Here is a 13,778-nt window from a genome sequence, read left to right on the forward strand (position 1 = left end):
CAAATCAGAGTTGGATAATGATACATAAAAGCCAAATCTTAAAATACCTTCCCCTCACCCCTCCCTTCTTCCCAGGCTCAACTTCACTCCCAGTTTCTCTGCGTCTGCGTTCTCCCCCGAGTGGTACAGGGGGACGGAGAATGGGGGTTGCGGTCAGTTCATCATGCCTTGTGTCTGCTCCAGTGTGGGATCTCACCCATGGGAGACAGTTCTTTATGAACTTCTCCAATGGGTCCTTCCCATTGGCCACAGTTCTTCACCAACTGCTCCAGCATGGATTTCTTCCACAGGGTGCAGTCCTTCAGGAACAAGACTGCTCCAGTGTGGGTCACCCACAGGGTCACAGGTCCTGAAAGAAGATCTGCGCCAGCATGGGCTCCTCTCCACAGGGCCAAAGGTCTTTCCAGGACCCTGCTCCAGCACGGGCTTCCCATGGGATCACAGCCTCCTTCAGGCACATCCACCTGCTCCGGCATGGGGTCCTCCACGGGCTGCAGGTGGGTCTCTGCTCCTCCATGGATCTCCACGGTCTGCAGGAGGACAGCGTGCCTTACAATGGGCTGCACCACGGGCTGCAGAGGAATCTCTGCTCCAGCACCTGGAGCACCTCCTCCCTCTCTTTCTTCAGTGACTTGGTGTCTGCAGAGTTGTTCCTCTCACGTATTCTCACTCCTCTCTCCCAGCTTCTGTTGTGCAGCAGTTTTTACCCTTTCTTAAATATGTTATCACAGAGGTGCTAGCAATGTCACTGATCAGCTCAGCTTTGACTGATGGGGCTTCTTTCTCATCATCATCAAGGTGCTGCATCATTTCCTTCTGATCTGGGAGCAGGAAGGGCTGTGGAAGATCTGCTCCTGGCTGTTCTTGCTTCTGTGGAGCCTGGGGACTGTTTTCCTTTGGGAGGGTCACATACTGAATGGAAACTGATTTCTCACGGATTCCCACTGGGTCCCCTGCCAGGGCGTGATGCATATCAGGCTGGGAGGACATCATTGAGCTGTACAAGTATGGCCCATTGAAAGCAAAGCAAGTCTGGGAAGCAGTACTTGTATGAGCAGCACTCTTGCCTGAAAGCCTGGCAAACAGGCAGGATGGACCAGCAGTCTGATTCAATGAGCAGACAAGTGTGGACAATGAAAGTGAGGTTTGATGTGGCACTCCAGACGTCTGACAGGAGCTTTGTGGAGCCAATGTAGCATGGGAAAATGGCACTGTCTTTGCCTCGGCTCCATGGAACTCTGCTGGACTCTTAGTCATCCTGTTCAGGTGAAAAAACACAGGACTTGGCTGCTATTGACAGTTCTCTAACTGGCAACTCTCTAAGGTGATAACTGCATACAAACAGGAGATGCTCTAAGGGGGTACACTGTCTCCAAGAAACTAGAAGGAACATTTGGCCACTTCTTTTGGTACCTTTCTCAGAAGATGCAAGCCTCAGCATTTTCCTTGTCACAGCAAGAGATCAACTGTTTACTGCTGACTCCAACTTTTCTTAATGCCAAGATATGCAAGCACAAATCAGCTTTTGAGAAAAGTAGTGTTTTTGATGTAAATAAAACAGAGCTGGGGACCATTCTTTGGCCCTCTGGTAAGATGGCATAGACTGTCTGTGTCCACACTGTATAGCCGTGGTAGTCTTTTGGGTCTATAAGTGTCTCTGCAGTCTAAAACACAGCAAAGGTTTTGTGTCTGTTTTTTTCAGTTCAAAGTCCATGACATAATGTGACCACAGTGTTACAGCTGTATTTGTAGTGTGAAACAGGATGTGTGTTGCATGGCCTGGGTCCAAAGCCTGCTAGAACACTGTTGACGGACACTGGACGCAGCCAAACCAAGTGCAGTCGTGTCCATATTGCCCACTGGGAATGTTTGCTACCCTGTGCTATCTCCCAAACCGTGCCAGGAAGTTATCTTGGAGAGCACTGTTTGGCACAGGCCAAACCGTGGCAGGGAGAGTGCTGACAATAAAGCAGTGCAAGCAGCTACAAGGCAGTGCTTGGTACTACATCTTGGCCCTGATTTATTTAGCAGTATAGGCTCAGGCAGTGTAGCTGCTAGCATCAGCATTTATGAAGCTCTTGAGCTTTCAGTGATACTTTGCAGTTACTTCTTCAAAATAAAGGGCCCCTGTCTCTTACAAACACTGAATGTGATTCTGGACAAAGGGAGAAGACAAAGATTTCAAAGAACTAACAAAAGTAATCCATCTTTCCTTCATATGACTTACAAAAGTGTACAGAGGAAGAAAGGGAGCAGGTTTCTATCCTCAGACTTCCAGCCAGGAAAGTCAAGATCTGTAGCTGCAGCAATTCAGTACAATTTCCGTAGATGTTTGGAAGGTGTACACAGACTGAGGAGATATATAGGTGAAAATGCTTTGTCCTCCCCATCACAATGGGTGATATCCATGCACAACCTGCTCTTACCCCATGGTTAGTAAGGAACCTTTCCAGAAAAGAGTAGGGAGTGGGCTGCTTGCTTACCCATCCAGCACTTGAATGCAGTTAATCTGCTCCAACTCCTTGGAAGTATTCTGCCCATTGAAGCACACCTGGCTGGCTGAGCATTGGCTGACAGATTCCTGAAGAGAGAAGATGAGGATTGTAACACTTCTGAGGAAAGAGAGATCACATTAAGGCCAGAAGAACCAGAAGCCATGAGCGGAAGAAGGCTAGTAGCACATTTGTGATAAACACCTAGGACAAGAATGAGCTTCCAGCCATTCACATGGTATAGTTAGTTTTACCAGTTTATCAACCGGTGTTTCAGAAGTAATCTTTTCCAAATAACTTTTGTCTCAACAACCTTGCTGTTCTCATTTTTAGGACCATGCTGTTTCCCCACCTATACACAGTAGAAACATTGCTACAGGTTAAAAAACTGCCAGTCTGAAAGTATTCCTGGCACCTTCATACTCCTTTGATTTGTTCTAACATCTTCGATCAGCTTTTCCCTCCTTCATCCTTGCTCCAATCTGCAGATCCTCTTCACATTTCAACCTTCATTCTCTAGCCAGAACAACCTGAGATGCGTTTCTCTTTGCTCTTCAAGTCACAATGGATGGTAATGTGGAAGCAATCCTATCACTGTGGCTACGAAGTATGTCCTGTCCTCCAGAAGACTATTCCTTCACTTCCACGTTGTCTATCCCTGACCTATCATTATGCAGCATAGAAGTCAGAGGCTGCTGCAGCTGCAGGTTCCTGTCACAATAAACCTCTAGGCTGCTGTTTTGTGCAATCCCTACTCTGGTTCAGCAGCACATGAGGGAGACTCTGGGCAACGTTTCACCTGTAGAGCTAAAATGACCGTCCTTCTGCGCTGACTGCCCAGAGAAACAGAATTGCTGAGATGTTTACAAAGTTTAGGATAAGGGAATTTGCTGCAGAGTTTAAAACTCTCAAAACCACAAGACTAAGAACAGTGAGCACTTCTGGATGGAGAGCTGGGTACAAGACAGGTAACAAAGCTACTGTGATGCTTTTTGGAGTGGTGGACAGCCTTGTACTGGTATCGATTATTTTGTGTCGGCAGAAAAATAAGTTGATGAAGTCTGTTGACAGCCAAATTAATCAGAAGGAACTTTAGAACATTGACTGATCTGCAAGGGGGATTTATCAGATCCTGCAAAACATGGAGATATGCATCATGTAAAGCAGTCTGCTGTACCACACTTCCCCTATATCAGCTGCTGACTGGATGCATGCCTGAGAGACATTGCTTGCTCACTGAATAAGGGGCTGAGAAATACTGGGTGCCAAAGGAAGAGTTAGATGAGGACTATGACAGCCCACCACATGCATCAGGCTCAAGAACAACGCTAAGACCAGGCATTCCACTTAAGGTGAAAACATAAAATGGGACAAAAGGACTTGCAAGGTATGGGATGAGGCTGATAGAGAAGACGGGGTGGAAAGCTAAAAATGTTGCAATTGGAGAAGCAACTGTTAAGTTAATCTTTGTAAAGACCACTCGTCCCTGGAATTGTGCATCACTGACTTGCACTGCAGGGAGCCAGAAATGAGGTGGAAGTCATTTAGCTTAAGTAGAAGATAAAACACAGTGACAAAAATAGCATGAGCACCCTGTCTGTAGGATGGAGATTAGCAGCATTGCCTTAAGGAGACAGAGACATTAGAGATGTGAGATTGAATACAAATCCAGCGGTTCCAGGGGAGGCTCACAGATAGATAAGGCTGTGGACTTACCATACTGAGAAAGTGAAACACGGAAGAGTCAGCTCCAGAAAGGAACCTAGCCACTATTTCATAAAATGCCAAGTATGCTCCATGCAGTGCCTCTTTTGGTGATATCCACCTACCAGGGTATAATTTCTTTGGATCATAAGATTTGCATGGCCCTTGCAGATGAAATCAGGAAATGGGTGAGGGAGAGAGATAGAAGAAAAAACAAGCCATTTACGTTTAAAAATGCCTCCAAAGATATGACTGTGCAAACTAAAAATTTCTTTTTCTTTGCCCTCTCCTTTCTTACATGGAGGAGAATGTCCATGTCCGGGAAGAATAGCATGTAGGAGGAAATAGAGCTCTCACAGTGTGAAGTCAACCTCCAGTGACTGCAGAGGAGTACACAAGGAAGTAATCATGCAGAGATAATAGAAGGTAGCACTGAAGAGAGTCAGGCAATATCCTGACCAGTAACAGAGAAAAGTCAAGTCCATTTAGGGACAACAGGTTTCATATATGAGGATTCTGGGAGGCATTTTGGAGGCAAAGTATGGCAAACCTGACCAGATGCGTCAGAGCGGGGAGTGGGTTGTATTTTTCAACTCTCAGGTCCTGGATACTGAGGTAGGAAAATACATTGAAGACCAAAGTCAGTAGTAAAGGGTTTCATGAGGCTTAGCCAGGCTCCAGAATCCACCTGGACAGGACAGCAGTCTGTTCAGTGACAGTCCAGAGCCTGAGTTGGCAGCTTGCCCTCAACTAGATACCCAAACACACCCCTCCCTTCTTTCTTTTCACCCTGGAATAACTCCATGCTGTACTTCAGGAGCATCCTAGAAAGTACAGTTTCCTCTTACCCCCAGGTAGCTCTGGATCAGGAGACTCTTGCTGGGGTTCGGAATCTTTTCCTCCCACATTTGCTTCTTCCTGCAACAACAACACAGCGTTTTCAAGATTTGCTTCTCAGTGTGCCTGCAAGCAGACAAGACTGCACCCCGTACACTGTGCCGCTTCACACAGCCAGGCACCACCAAGGCCCTGGCACACCACCACCCAACTTTCATCCTTGCACAGACATGCACAAGGCTGCCCACACCAAGGCTCATCTCCACATAGACCTCTTCCTCATGGGGGACAAGAAGAGCCTCAGCCTTTATGCAGCCTACGTGGCCAACGTGCTGCCAAGTCTCCTCGTCCCAACGCAAACCCACCTGAGGAGATACTTATAGCTGCAATAAGCAACTATTAGCAAAGTGATGATGACAGCTGGGAGCACCAAGTGGAGAAATACTGGAGGCAGAACTGAAACAGAGAAGAGAAAAATAGGTATCCAGCTGCAGAGTGGCTGCTTCCTGTAACAGGTTTTTCACTCTGGTCACTCTTCACACAAGCTGATCACAGAAATGTAGGTGGCAGGACAAGGGATAGGATCATGAGGCCTTCAAACTGTTGGGATACCCTCCAACATGGGACAGACCAAATGTGGCCTGAACAGCTTACTGATCAAAAGAGTTCATCCCTTCCTTCACTGATTCTTTTTTTTTCCCCGACATCACAGTAAAAAATGTATGCTAATAAGAAAATGGTTAGGTACCTTACTCCACCATGAACAACAGGCATGTCTTCAGGCACCTTAGGTCTGCTTACTCTGTACAGTCCTGAAGAGATGGAGGTCTCAGAGATTTTCTAAGAAAGAGCTTCCTCTGCTCATTGCCACAAATGATCATTAAGAATATGCCAATTTGTTCCTGAGTACACTTGTCTAAATTTGCCTACTGTCTTACCACTACAAGCTTCCTCAGGAAAAATCATGGAAGATCATATTCCTTTGGGCACAAGACCATATGATAGCAGACATTCTGCCTCTATGTTTTTTTTTTTACAAAAACATGTAAAAGTTCCTATCTCCAGTAGACTCTACTGTGTGTTTTACACAACCCAGTAGTCACTCTGCAAATATAAAAGACTGGTAGCTTATATTTTGTCTTCTTGCAGTCTCAGGCTGTTCGTGTCATGGTAGCAGAGTGGACTACTGGAATCAGGAAACAAGAATGATCTTTTGGGCAGGATCTTTGCTTGATTCTCCATGTGGAAAACTTAATGGCTGGTTGTACTCACCTTGTGAAGGGAAGTAGGAAAGAAGCTTAAAAGGTCACTCCTGCTCACCTCCTTCATTAGCACTGCTGCTGTACTGCAAGGATGCAGACAGGACAGCCACCTTGTTAAACGACCTCAGCTAGCTCATGGCTGGACCTAACTTCAGCCCCAGCTGAGAGAACATGTTTTTCTATGGAGGCGTTTCAGCCATTAACTGTCCACAAAACCTTACAGAAGTAGTCTGCAATACAAGTACCAGTCTCAGTCTTCCAGGTGAACTCCTCACTCCATTCACTCCAAGGCCCTTCATATCTCACAGGGGTATTCACCCTTGCACGCATTTTCCCCCTATATTCTGTAGATGATTCCAGCATCTGAAGGGTGAAGATGTAAGGAGGTTCATCGTTGCTGATATTTAACTTCTGGACAGTCTAGGGAGAAGAAAGAAGCAGAAATGATGAAGATGAGAGGAACTGTCTTTCCCATTTGCCCAGCAAAGGGAAATCCAGGATTCGGGCACGTTCAAAGACTTACCTTTTCGTATTGGTTGTTTTTCCAGTACTCAACTTGGTATCTCTGTTTTATGAAGTCATATTTTAAACTGTGTTTTTTCCACCTCAGTTCATACTCTTGGCTGTTGGTCATTGTTACAGACACATTTGCAGGTGGCAGCACCTTAACTGGAACACACAGAATGTCTCAGAGTACTTATCAAGATACTGGTCCAGCGCTCACTTTCACCACTGTGAATAGTTTCCAGAGACTAAAAACAATGTTGTTTTATGCAATGTAAGAGGTCTCAGCATTTCAACACTCCTTGTTGCTCTGCAACTTCATTTTCTAGTCAAATACAATAAACCAGTAGACCGTTAAATAACAGAAAATCCCTGTCCATTACTATTGACAGCACTCCGTGTACAGAAAAATAGTAAAGCAATATTTGAAACATCTGTCTTGGTCTCTTCCTCTTCCCATCCATTTTTCCTCACCACCACTGTCCTCAGCCCAACTTGCCCAGCAGGGCACCTCTCCAAGAAACAACCAGCAGAACCAAGAAACAACACAGCAACTCACTGTTCTTCCAGGGTTCAATCAGTTTCTCCTCCGTCTTGGCCCGGACAGACACGTGGTACTGCCTCTGACTGCTGGAGTTGCTAACAGGGATCTCACAGCTCTGGACCACATATGGGATGTGGGGCAAAGCCTGCTCATGCACAGGAGAGCACTCCTCTTCTCTATTGGGAGAAAAAGAGGCTGTGCTGAGATCAGGGGGAACGGGACAGAGCAAAAACACCATGGGAAAGGGGCAGGCATGCTTCCATGGGCTGAACACGTACGCCGATGCTAGAGTGGCCCTGAAGAACAAGCCAAAGAGGACAGAGGTGACAATCGCTTTCTTCACTTCCCAGCTGCATGTCAGACGATCTGCACCATTGAAGAGGCAGCGGAGGTTCTTGGGCTGAAGGTCACCTTCAGAGAAGATGAGAGCAAGCTAAGTGACAGGACAGGTCTGGCATGTCAGCCAGCACTTCCACTGCTGCACGGCCCCAGTCTGCTCCACGCTACCTTCTGGAGTCTCCCATGATACCTCTGTGCTCCACTTGCTGTACTGCCTCGAGGAGCCACTTGCTTGCCCCAGTCTGGTTCGCACACGGGCAACGTAGCTGGTCTCTGGGACAAGGTCCTTGTGACCAAGATGGCAACGAGTGGTGTTGGAGAGCAAGAGTGAGACAGCTTGCTGTTGCTGGGGGAAAGGAGGTGGAATGAGGAGTGAGGAAACTGAAAATTTGGGGATATGCACATTTAAAAATTTTTTAAAAACCAAAGTGCATCCTCCTCCGTAGGGAAGCAGCTTCAAAAGTACTTCGCTATTTTCCCACATGAACACAGAGGCTCCTATTGAAATGTGCTTTAGTTCCATCTGGGAGGGATTCAGGGCAAAATCAATTCCAATTCAAAACCAAGTGCAGTGCTTTTTTACAGTGAGGAACAGATCTTTGCATTCAATTCAGGACAAATGGTATTTCACTGGACAAGTCACTTGCAAATAGAAAAAGAGACCCTTCCACCTGACCTGAAGCAACATTTGTTGCATCTCCTCATAGTGCCTGAGGACAGAGAGGCCATTCATTTGCACAGCTTTTGTCACAGGATCTCAACTGCCCAAAAAGGGTGCAGCTTGAACCAGGACAGCCCAGCTCCTCCACTCTTACCTCCCAGGACTCCCACTTCCTCTTATAAGTGACTTCATACTCCAGTGCATCGCCCAGCCCTTGGCTTCCATCAGGTGCTTTCCAGGTCAGCAAGAAGTCTCCTGATCTCATCAAGCTGACTGAGAGGTTTTGAGGTGGGAGGGTCTGAACTGAGAGGTTTTGAGGTGGGAGGGTCTGAACTGGAAGGTGAAGGTACAACCCGTGAGAGGAGATAGTGAGGACAGGGACATGAAGAAGGGAAGAAAATCCCTACTGATGTTCTCTGAATGACAGAATCTAGATATTTAACAGTTTCCCTTGAGTGCTACAAATAATGCATGATTCTTTTTCACTGCAAAGTACAAAGTCTACAAAACCTATGAAGTATATTCATGAACAGAAGAGAAAAGTAGGGAGGGCAGTGCTGTTGTGCAGTTTCATAGCAACTTTGTGAAAGAATGTGCTGTAATGCACGTAGAGCATAGTGCTGAAAGAGAAGGCTTTTTTGATACCTTCCCCGCATCCCAATCAAGACACTAGTTAGCTGGTAGGTCTACACGCATTTTTTTCCATTGTAGTAATTTAAGGTAGACTCATCTTTTGTCTCTCCCAAATGCACTGAATTTGAAGGTGGTAGTATGGCCTTATAGCGTTTAACTTCAATCTTGCTTATGTTTCAGGTTAAGGGCTCACCTAACTATCTTTTTAGGATTAGATATTCAGTCTATTACTCTGAAAAACTTTTAAATACTCAAGAATAGAGGCAAGACTTAGTGGTTCATCTTTACCATTCTGAAACAAGTGGACATTTAGCTCTGCATGCAGTGTCAGGTCAAATTTGAAGTTGTAGGTTTCTTGTTCATATCCATGGATGTGACACACCCAGTGCATTGTGGAGTTCTGGCAGTCAGCATGGTTTTCACCTCTGTGAGACCTGCAGGTCATTTCTTTGTCCCTGGTTACACAGAAAAAAAGCATGATTATCTGAATAGGATGCTGCTAGATGACCCAAAGTGTGGTTTCTGAAACCTTTGCCACATGCTATTTTATTCTGTTTCTAAATAAGTGCTTATCACTGCATTATGTTAGCATTTCTGGTTATTCTCTGGCATGATTCTGATTATTCTTACTGTTCTGCTTTTCTTTGTACTGTGGAATTATGCCATGCCAAAAACAGGACACACCCTCAGCTCCTAGCTCTCCTTCCCTTAGCAAGCAAAGTTTGTTGCTTCCATAACAGTAGAGTTGGCAGTTTACATGTGTACATAGGTATGTTATGCTGTGCTTACACTAGAGAAGTCAAAGAAGGTAAACCAAAGAAATGCAACTAGCAGTTGGGACAGAAGTTTTGGAGGACTAGAGACTGCAATCCTCCTACAAAATAAATATTTCCATGCAGACTGTGGAGTCCTTTGTGCCACAGGAACACTTCTGTGGTTTGTAGACTTCAATCCACAGCAAACTGCTAACACTTGTAATGTGATTCAATACTGTAGAGACTGTAAGGAGCACCTTCTCCATTTACTTCAACAGCTGTCAGGTCAACTCATGAGTGAAGCTCTTTCTCAAAAATAAAACCAAGATCACTTCTTCCTATTCTTATTTCACATATTTTCTTCCCACCCTCCAATCTCTCTGCTGTTTACTCCTGCATCTCCTGCTTCTGCTATTATTCTTTTTTCTCCTTCCCTTATCTCTTCCTTCTTCTCTGTGTGTTCCTCTCCCTCATACTCTCCAGTTTGACTCTTCTGGTTTTTCCTTGAAAGGAAGCAGAATCACTAAAAAGATAGTGCAAGATGTAGCCTAGTATCTCTGAGAGGAAACCCAATGAGTCAAACAAACATGTACAACTTCTGTTTTTCTCACAGGTTTTTTTTTCAGAAATTATTTCAACATAGCTATGCTCTTACGGGCACAAGGAAGAAGCAGCCTTCTTTGCCACTCTGATTAGTTAATACCACCACGATATCTAGGTGGTATTAAGTAGGTATCTAGGGTAACACATCCTTCTCCACTCTGGTGCAATAATTAATGTGTCCTGCTATAGGCTCTCACAGCAAAAGCAGGGGAGAGTGATTGAAAAGATAATGAAAATTACTTAATTAGCATGCTCTTCTTCCTTTTCTTTTTCATCCTGTACAGAATCAACTTTCTCCCTAGCCTGGACATAACAGTGGTGTCTGCAAGCTGGATACTATGCTGGCTGCAAGCCCAGTCCACTGTTCTTTTGCCCAGCTCCATCTCTTAGGTTGAGCAGCCAAGCCCCTTTAGACCTTTCACAGAACATCAGCCAGGCACTTACTCTTCAAAGTTCAGCGTTACATTCAGGAATTTATGAGCCTCTGAGCACACCATCCATGTGCAAGTCGTAAGAGATATGTAGTCGTTGTAACACTGGAGGGTCTGCATTGGGATGCTCCCTGAGAAGAGGAAACAATGAGAAGATGGATGGTACTAAAGGAGGTAGTGGGAAATGGTAAAATGAACACAAGCTCTGCTACTGTGCTAGAGAAGGCAGAGGCACAGAAGTGAGGAGCTGGGTGATGAGATCTGCTGGGAATATCCCTGATGTTGTTCAGCTCATGGATTTAACAAATAAAATTTGGCCCTTCATGGGAAAGCCTGAAAGCAACAAGTCTCCAACAGCAGCTGCTGCTCTTAGAGTAGGCTGGACTTCAGTATGTTGCCATTTGTCTGAATTTTATTGTGAGTCTTATGACTGAGAAGGCCTCAAATTTTTGACTCTGCTTATTTGTAAATCAAAGTAGTCATGCAAGAAAAGTAAGATTCTGGTCTACAACCTGTGAAGAAAAGCTGGAATTGTGTTGTAATAGGTAAAATTAATCTTCAAGAAGGGTTAAGCTTGGTGTTTTTAAGCCTCATGGGACTTCATGCCTTTGAAGCAAAAGGGCCACATAACACTGGCTAAAACCTCAACCACGTTCAATATCTCAGAGCCTCCAACACTTACGAGTAATGACTACATTCCTCACTGGCACAGGTGTGGTGCCTCTGCTCTGCCAGCTTTCTTATCAACTAGCTCTCAGCTCCATGTCTCTTAGGGAGCAGCCAAGCCCTCCCTCTAACTGTAAAGAGAAGGAGATCACTCAGAGGCAGGACAAGTCAACAGACCTAGTAGAGCACACCTATTGTTGAGGAAAAAAGTCAGTTTGGAAAAAAATTTTCTTTCGGTATAAGTCAAAATTCTGTCTACCAATGGGACAGGCAAAGTCACATGCCATACTGATAATAGTCAGGCCTACTCAGAAATGAAACTTCATGACTAGTCAATTTAAGGTCAACTAACAGGCTTTGAACATTGTCTAGCCCATGAAGTTTGGAGTCTTGCCTAAATACCATTCACAACTGTGCCTTTGGCCTACATCTGGAGTGTTTGGTGTAGCCCTGGTAACTACATGTGTGTATACTCAGAATCTCTTTCTGTCACCAAGATGAAAGCAGAAGATAAAGGGAGGATGGAGAAATATCAAGCTAAAATAAAAGGGGCAATAATAGAAAAGAAAGGAGGAAAAAATAGAGGCAAAGAGTCTGAAACTCACCTTGAATATTTCCAACCCCCAAAACCAAGCATGGAGCCAGAAGAAGACTGATGAGCTCTCTCATCTTTACACCTTTGCACACAAGCATGATCTTGTCAGACAGCAACTGTCTGCACCACTGGCTGTTTTTCCTCAAATGTATGCTCCACAGTCACTGTTCTTCCTTTTTTTTTGTCACTGGTTGTAGCTGAAAGCAAGACTCACAAGATTAGCTGCAAGAGTCTTGGGCCTTCTCTTGGCCCCAACCACCACTTGCATCAACACTGATGTGATCTCTCAGAGCACATCTTATGAAGATAATTTATTAAGGGGAAAACTTTCTGCCTCTTCACCAGAGGACAAGGATAAAGCTTGCTGTTTGGAACTAATGATAGGATTTTCCACCTCCTTCCATCACCTTGAGAGTAAGAAATAACCCATAAGTTATGAGAAGGAATTAATTACCCATGTTGGTTCACCCATCTGATCCGTACAAAGTACATCCTGTTGTTACACTGAATCATGAACCTGTCCAAAGAGGAACACTTCCTTGCCTCTCTTGACACCCCTACTCACAAAAAAGTACTTCTGGTGAACTAAGAGATCCAATCCTCCTATTTCTTTGCTTTAAGATATGATTCACGGGGCTTTTAAGTCCTTGTTTGTTTGAGAAGAGGGCTCCTTGCCAATTCCTTTCCCACAGTAACAACGCATTTGCCTTACCTGAACGCTGAGTGGTCTTCAAAGCAGGTGCTTCACAGCAAGTGGTTGTTTGACTTTCTTATTTATTTCTCACACAAAGTCAGTGCAAATGCAACTGCCAGTGGGTCACCCACAGCCTTAACCCTTCACATAAGCCTGTGCTCTAGTTGTCTTTCAGTTGTGTTGTCGTAGTCTTCAGCACCAGGGGCATGTTTGACTTCTCTCTGACCTTCCTCTTTGTAGCCTAGGTCGAGCAACTGGGTTCCTGATAAGATGTCATACAAGAAGAAGAGAGAAGGAAGTACTTTTCACTGTTATATTTTGCTTAAACGAGTTTCAAGAAATGCGACTAATTTTTCTGCAAATAAGATGTAATGATGTCTTAACAGAGGCAGAACTTTGCTTCTTGTTCTCTTTTCTGTTGATCTGCACTCAAAATCTATCCTTTAAATCATCATTCCCCTTGTGTGCAATGTTTTCTGAAAGGAAATTAATTGCCATCAAGTTAAACAGTCATTAAATAAAACATTAATTTACATTGTGAATGTTGTCTTAAAGACACATTGCTGTTGCTAAGCCTGGCCTGTATAAAACTGTCCATGTCCAAATAGTAGCACTAGAAATGTGGATTCTGCTTAAACTAAAACCACACTGTTAAGGGATTAAAATTCAAGCCACACTCTGATTATGTATTTTAATTTAAGTGTTTTAATTTTTAATTTATGTATTTTAATTTATTTACCTATTTTAATTTATCACTCTGCATCTGTAGGAGTGAGGAAAATATACACTCAAATGGATACAGTGTAGTTTAACATATATTTAGATCTTCTTAATCTTAGGGAAAAAATGAAAGGGAGTGGTGGCATCTAGTGAGAGATGGTGAAGTTTCTTACTGCTTTCTCTAACCCGGACTGCAGTCTCTGTGAAGAGAACACCATAGTTTGGGGCAGTACCTTTATCAGTTGAAAGTACCACAGTTCAGGCAACTTTGGATTACATTCTCCGCAGCATACACAATTTCTTATGAATCAGTAGCAGCTGAAAGTCCATTAAAAAAA

The 13,778-nt window shown here is 44.3% G+C and overlaps 1 protein-coding gene across 1 annotated transcript; it reads right to left on the reverse strand.

Moving 5' to 3' along the window:
- Positions 1 to 635: 635 nt before the first annotated feature.
- Positions 636 to 10,885, reverse strand: LOC147602117 (cytokine receptor common subunit beta-like). The gene is made up of 13 exons (XM_086746028.1): positions 10,779 to 10,885; positions 10,100 to 10,234; positions 9,265 to 9,431; positions 8,498 to 8,676; positions 7,851 to 8,028; positions 7,622 to 7,754; positions 7,359 to 7,519; positions 6,819 to 6,964; positions 6,541 to 6,715; positions 5,399 to 5,489; positions 5,045 to 5,114; positions 2,484 to 2,581; positions 636 to 1,258 (listed from the first exon to the last, which is right to left on the reverse strand). Exons 1-13 carry the CDS (start codon positions 10,883 to 10,885, stop codon positions 667 to 669), a joined length of 2,232 nt encoding a protein of 743 aa, XP_086602154.1. The 3' UTR covers positions 636 to 666.
- Positions 10,886 to 13,778: the final 2,893 nt, after the last annotated feature.

The sequence above is a fragment of the Chlamydotis macqueenii genome, chromosome 1, assembly GCF_036417535.1.
Source record: "Chlamydotis macqueenii isolate bChlMac1 chromosome 1, bChlMac1.mat, whole genome shotgun sequence".
Classification (NCBI taxonomy): domain Eukaryota; kingdom Metazoa; phylum Chordata; class Aves; order Otidiformes; family Otididae; genus Chlamydotis; species Chlamydotis macqueenii.